At 30.8% G+C, this 7542-nt stretch overlaps 1 protein-coding gene across 1 annotated transcript; it reads right to left on the bottom strand.

Moving 5' to 3' along the window:
* Positions 1 to 4980: 4980 nt before the first annotated feature.
* On the bottom strand, positions 4981 to 5985 carry LOC145034718 (uncharacterized). Its single transcript, XM_078983217.1, has 2 exons — positions 5784 to 5985; positions 4981 to 5709 (listed from the first exon to the last, which is right to left on the bottom strand). Exons 1-2 carry the CDS (start codon positions 5868 to 5870, stop codon positions 5239 to 5241), a joined length of 558 nt encoding a protein of 185 aa, XP_078839343.1. The 5' UTR covers positions 5871 to 5985; the 3' UTR covers positions 4981 to 5238.
* Positions 5986 to 7542: the final 1557 nt, after the last annotated feature.

Genomic DNA, 7542 nt, shown 5'->3' with positions numbered 1-7542 from the left:
AGCTTTCATCTATCAATTCAAACGTGTTCCGTCTCTTCCAAAGAGAAAAGCTTGTTCATAAGATCTTCGGCGGTGGAAAACGTATGTTATTCTCGTGATTTCACCTCATTTTCGTTTTTTTGTCTACTATTATTATTGATTTCGAATGTTTTTTTTTAGTTTTTTATTAGTATGATGATTAAATGCTTAAATCAGTTTCGTTAAACCCTAGCTGAGTTTCTTGAGGTTGCTGCTAAGCAACTGTATGGTGAAAAATGGTAAATATCTTTTATAAATGTCAAATGTTTTTTTTTTAATTACCATGATCGTGGTGCGTCGTTGTGATCGTGGGGGTGTTGGATTGTGGTCACCAACACATACCACATGTGATGTGACAACGCCCAATGATCTTTCTTCTATCCTTTCTTTTTCATGTGTTGTGGTAGTCATGGTCGTGATATGTTCATGGTGGTGCTTGAGACTGAGGTGAAGACTAATTGGCTAAAGTGGTTTGTGGTTTGTGACATACAATACTGGATGGCCTAATAAGTGATCTAAATATTGTGTTTGTTATGGCAATGATATTTTATGCTTATTTGCATACTAAGGGTCAAATTAGAATTGTAGCAGGTTCTCTTTCTTCAAGAATCTATTACGGATTTTTTTTTTGGTTCAATCAAATCATTCTTGTTCTTTTTCAAATTTTAGCCACACTTTCTAGTTTGTAGGTCACAGCCACGGCCCACGAGTTGGCAATTTATGATAACATGGATATGCATATGCTTAAGAGGTGCCTTGTCTTTGTTTAAAATTTTTTTTACACAATTACCGTTAATGTGGTGGGTATCTATTTTTGGATTCTTTGTCCTTTTTGAAGCTACATCAGCTTTATATTTCAATTGTTTTACCGTATTTTCCTAACTTCCCTTAATCCTAAACCATTATGTAAACATGAGTTAGTTTAATATGAGACAGCTTAATTTTGTGAGACCGTGAGACGTTTTTTTTTTTTTTTTTTTTTTTTTTTTTAAATAATTCAAGTTCCGAAAATAATATTTAAAAAAAGAATTTTTGGATTTTTCCATTTATTTTGCTTTTTAAAATATGTACAATGTAATATTCTATTAGAATATTTCACATATTTTTCAAAAAAAAAAACATGATTTTTTTTATTTTTTTTAATTAATTCAAGTTCTGAAAATAATATTTAAACAAATAATTTTTAGATTTTTCCATTTATTTTGCATTTTAAAATAATTTTTTAGAATATGTCAGTGTAATATTCTATTAGAATATTTCACGTATTTTTCAAAAAAAAAAAAGGGAATTTTTTTTATTTTTTTTAGTTAATTTAAGTTCCAAAAATAATATTTAAAAAAAGAATTTTTGGATTTTTCCATTTATTTTGCATTTTAAAATTATTTTTAGATTTGGTTTTACGGTCTCACAAAATTAGAATTGTTTCAAATGAACCTAAACCATGTAAACATAATAATTAAAATCAATACGACCTAATTAAAAATACAAAAACTATTATATAATTGAGAAAACATTCATTAATAAAGAAAAACTACTACGCTAGAAAAATTAAAAATAGAAGTACAAGAAAAAAAAACACCTCTAACTAAAAATTACATAAAAAATAATTCATTCCCAACCATATTTTTTCCCAATTTCACTCTTGCATGCTCGGACCGCAACCAACATCGATCTTCACCATCTTTACAAATGATCATGCGACACTACACAGATATGCATATCCTCATCTCTACATCTTTCTTGCATCAAATTCAAATCCCCATGACTACATGTGGTTTAAGACTTTCATGTAAATGTATATGTATTCAATGTGTCTCGCTTGAAATATATTTGTTGCTTTTGATTGCCCGTTTGGAGGATTAGTAAATAACTTCAAACTTATTAATCCCCACATGCATCTACCTTGAGTTCATTTTAAAGGATATTTTGATTGTTAAACACCCATACCCCTTATTTGTTGTGAAAAACTCTCAAAATACGATTCCAAAAGCATTCAGTTAGTTGACGTCTTGACGATTCCCGTTAACCTTATCTTTCAAAAGGCCCATCCAAGCAGACCTGGCAAACGTAGCGTGTCGTGTCGGGTTCGTGCCGTGTCAAGACATTAAATGGATTGAGAGTGCTTAACCCTAACCCGACCCGTTTAATTATCGTGTCGTGTCGTGTCAACCTATTTATTTTCGTGTCGGGTTTCGGGTTAAGGTTTAAACCTTATAAATATGTATCATGCTGGGTTGAAACATTTTAAATGTTGAAAAGTAAGAGTCATGTAGGAAATAAAATGAAAAAGTAAAATGATGGAGTTAGTACATGAAACGGAATATATATATATATATATATATATATATATATATATATATATATATATATATATACTCCCTCCATCCCATATTTATTGTTTATTTTTTACTTTTGAAGTTTTTATTCTTCTATTTTGACCTTAAATATTTTTATTTGTGTTAAATTACATGATAAAACTTATAATAATGAAAAGACATTTAAAACACAATCCATTCATATATTTTGCATTAAGTGTTATATATCAAAAACAAAAATATTTAAGATCAAATTTGAAGAATAAAGACTTCAAAGTCAAAATTGGACAATAAATATGGGATGGAGGTAGTAGTAAGTTTAGAAAGCAAAATGGAAAGAGTTAGAGTTAGGAAGCAAATGAGATATATGAGATATGTAGTGAGGAAGAGTAAAATTAAGTCATTTTGAATTTTTGAATTTCACTTTTAGTTCTTGAGTTTGGGTCACTACAAATATATAATATTGAAAATATTTATAAAAATATGATATATATATATATATATATATATATATATATATATATATATATATATATATATATATATATATATATATATATATATATATATAAATGGGTCATCTTCAATTTGAAAGTCTTGACCCTAACCCTACCCGTTTAATTATCGTGTCATGTTGTGTCAACCCGTGTACATAAACAGGTCGAAATCTCTGACTCTAACCCGCTAACTTCGTGTCGGGTTGTCGTGTCGTGCCAGATTTTGTTAGGCCTACATCCAAGGCTTAGTGTCCCAACGGATTCTTCTTTAAGGGTCCATGTTTCCTTTATTTATAGAACAAAAAAAATTGCATATATATCGGTATCAAAAATGAAATGAAGCAATATTTTTCATATAGTGTGTAAATTGTCCTAATTTTAACAAGAAAAATGGCATAAAAATTCTTAAGTTTACATCATTTCATTAGTTTTATCTTAATTTTCATTAAACTTTCTATTTTATCTTTTTTACATGTTTCTTTAGTTTTCAAGTTTCCTTAAAGTAGCTCACATGAAAACTAGTTTGTAAAAAAAATTACCTTAAATATGTTTTTTTTACCAGTTTTATCCCATAATTTTTAGGGAAATCTCCAAAAAAATCCTAAAATTTTAGTCTAATTTACGAAAAAAATCCCAAACTAAATTTTATTTATAGAAAAGTACATAATACCGGTTAAAACTTCGAAAAAACCCTTTTCAGCCGATTTCACAGATTTTGCCGGTATTTTGTCATTTTTCGTTAGTTTGGTCAAAATTTTGGGATTTTTCCAAAATCTACATAATAACCAAAATATTGGGACTTTTTTGAAAATTATCATGAAATTAATGGATATTATTATTAACAAATCATTTATAAACATAAAAAATATTTTTATTATAAAAAAAGAAATACGATTATTGCTAATTTTAGGAATAAATTGGTGGTCTAAGTACTCTATTGCTTCGTGACCACTTAAACTCTCTACATTCTTTCTATACATTGTTGTGGGTATGATGGTGAGATGAACTTAGTTAGCATTCCTCTAATGTTGGTGTTCATCTTATGTTGTTTAACCTAACTACAAACTAACTTTCATACATTACATGCTAATAACCATCAGCTAACACACATCTATAAAATATAAAAAGTGAACCATGAATGATAATTTATATGGAAACAAGTGAAGGGTTATTATCTATTTAAATTGCTATTCAAAGTTTACTTTTCACTCTCCATAGATGTGTGTAATTTTATGGTTGTTACCGGGTAATGTTTGGAGGTTAGGTGGTAGTTAGGTTAAAGAACATAATGAAAGATGTATATGTTCGTGTAATGATATTTTCTAATAACATGTGATCGTATAGCATCATGCCTAGCACTTATTGATTGTGTATTAATAAATATTATCAACTCTTCTATTGGTCACGCCTAACAGAGTACTTCTCATTATAACACACACAACGATACATAGGAACATAGAGATTTTGAAGTGGTCAACAAACAATAGAGAAATATATAGTCGATCATTCAATTCCTAGAAATTAGCAACAAATGTATTTCCTTTGTTTATAATAAAAAAAATTATGTTTATAAATGATTTGTTAATAATAACATCCATTAATTCCATAGTAATTTTCAAAAAAGTCCTAATATTTTGGTTATCGGGTAATTTTCAGAAAAATCCTAATATTTTGAGCAAACTAACGAAAAAGGACAGAATACCAGCTAAATCTACGAAATCGGCCAAAAATGGTTTTTTCGAAGTTTTAGCCGGTATTCTGTGCTTTTCTGTAAACAAAAATTAGTTCGAAACTTTTTCATAAATTAGACTAAAATTTTAGGACTTTTTCTGGAGATTTCCCTAATTTTTATACGAAATTTTACTTTTTTGGCTTTTTTATTGGTTAACACAAATTTAAGGGTTTTTATGCTAGTTTCCATTTCTTTTAAATTGCATAGTGATAATAATATTATATAAGTGGATATCGTTTTGAAATAAAAGATGAACATTAGCCCTACCATATGCCTACTCTTCCTCTAAAATTAAATGGCCCCTCAATTTTCGTTTTGAACATGTTTCTTGTAAGGGTACGAAGAAATCAAGAAATGTCCAGACCATTTTTCTGCCAAATTCCATTGAAGTCACACTGATACTAAATATTCATTCATGTATGGACAAATAGTAATCACTTAAACCAACGGATACAATTCATCACACTTCTTCCAAGAAATTATCCAAACAAACTGGTCAAAAACGAATTGGTCAAATCGTGGGTTCGATTAACAGTAAAGCGAATCTCTGCAAAAGAGATAAATGAACACAGAAAGGAACACATTTTTTCCAACTAATCTTTACTACCTTTCATCATTTCTTTTAATGCGTAAAAGAAAAAGTAAATGCAATTGAATGCTTGAATAATTGAAGTCGTTAAGTGACCAAGTAAATGGGCATGGCGGAGCCTGAGATCTTGTGGGTCTGATTCATGTTGAGTTCAGTGAGACTGATGTAGGGTATATCGATATCACCTTTTCGTGTAGATGCGAGTGGTCCGGACGACGGCCGGCTGGTGGAGGTACGGTGGTAAAGAGTGGCAGACCCGTTTCTGCTATCCGTCAAATACACCGGTCCAGACATCGCACGGACTCCTCCGCCGCCGCCGCCGCCGCCGGCGGCGCTGTAGACGCAGTGGAGATTGTTGTAAGATGAGTCGGAGGAGGAAGTACGTTTGCGTTTGAAGAAGTGGAGGGCGCTCTTCCACCACCAACGTTTACGGGTCTTTTTTATCTTCTTGCTGGTGTCGTCTTTGGAGATGGGTTTCTGAAGCTTGAAATGCACGTTGTCAATGGCGGATCTGGACGAGTAAGTTTCGCGTTTATGCTTCCTGGCTTCTTCCAACACCTGCGAATTGGAACAGAGACTGTTAAGCAAGGATTTGAGTGCCATTGTTGAAAGTAATGAAGAGAAAGGGGAACCTGAAAGTAGTCGATTTGAGGGTCGAAGCCATAGTCACTGAAGTGTTGAGGCTCATGAATGGGGAAGATTGGGGATTTGGTGGTCATGATTTCACAATAACAGGCAGTCCAGAATGTGATTGTGAAATGGGTTGATAGCTTTGACGGAAGGGAATGGTAGTATGGTACTATGGCAGGGGAGGTGTTAAATGTAATGAATAATTTGGGTTTTTTTATATATAGCTGGGTTGTTGATGTTTTTTTTATGTCTGATTATTTTGTAATATTAAGTATTATTCACATATTCGATTTTTTAGTTTTACTGAAATTGAGTAATCTAATTCTTATAAATGAATAATTTGATAATAATAATCATCTTTTATATATATAATGACCATTTACTCTAGAATATAGTATTTCAAAATGATTATGTTTATTTCAAAGTTGATAGTTGGTATGTATAGGGTCTGAAATCTGATATTCTGGACTAGAAAAATGTATTCTTGATAGTATTTTGAAATTGTGCATTCAAGAATAGTGTTCAAAAGAGGTAAAATTAGTGTATATGTATGTATTCTTTATTCCTCCCTTGTTGAAACCCTATTTTGATTGTTTTCATATACTCAATAAATGAATATGTATAAAGATTTTTTTTTTTTCTTGTGTCAGTTTCTAGTGAAGGGCAATGATATGATATCGAGGGATTTATACAGTATATTGTTCCAAATTACACATGTTTTGGTGTAAATATAACCAGTGAGATCAACTTCGATGGGTTAATTACATTGGTTACTTCTAAATCCATGTTACACACTAATTACATATGTTTACCTTTTTAATGTCCTTGATCAAATATAATTATACAGATTCTTGACGATAGTGATGTCAAATACTTTTTAGTTTTGTTAGTAGTATATCTCCTAATAGGGTACAATTGTTTGTTGTTAATAGTGTTAGGGAAAATAGCATTCATCGGTTTCTAATGGATGATGATTCTTGTAGCATTGGGTCTTCCGGTGCTGGAAGTAACCAAATTGGTAATTTATTACTTATGACAACTAATCATGTTCATTCTTACAGTGAGCTTGTAAAAGGGATGATTATAGGTATAAAGGTAAGACTACAGCTGATGTTGCTCAATCTTTTGAACATTTCACCTTTAGACCTTCCACTTTTAATTATTTCAGTTAATCTCAAAATTGATTCTAATTAATTTATAATTAAACAGTATAATTTTGAATTAATATATTTTTCTAAAAAAATATTAATAAATTATTTGTTTTGATTTCTAATTAATTTATTAATTATATAATAATTTAACAAATAAGTCTCTCTCTCCAGACAGCATTTCAATCTCTTACTAGGTTTGAGGGCAACCCAAAAGGACTTTGCTAATAATTTAAGTTTATAATAATTTAGTTAATGGTTTAGACACATACTCCAACAGTCTCCCACTTGGATAAGTCTTTAACTAAATTACAACTTCCAAATTAAACAACAAAGTGTGCTGTAACGATCGTCTTTCGAGGTATTAATTATTTAATTTTCTTAAATTATAATTGGGTCAAGTATGGATAATAGGAGTATTGGATTGGACTTATGCACTTGGACCAAAGGCTTGGGCCGCCCAGATGACTTACACTGGGCGTAGCCTGGGCGTACGCGATTAGAATCGGGAGTGTACACACGTAGGCGCAGTGTACCAAAGTGTACACGCAACGTACGTGAACAGATAAGGAAAACCTTAATTTAGGGTTCAAGAGCTATATAAACCCCATTA

This window comes from Lactuca saligna, chromosome 3 (assembly GCF_052625555.1).
Source record: "Lactuca saligna cultivar CGN05327 chromosome 3, ASM5262555v1, whole genome shotgun sequence".
NCBI classification, from domain to species: Eukaryota; Viridiplantae; Streptophyta; class Magnoliopsida; order Asterales; family Asteraceae; genus Lactuca; species Lactuca saligna.
The sequence above is the reverse complement of the archived record's forward strand: the minus strand, read 5'-3'. Positions and strand labels throughout refer to the sequence as shown.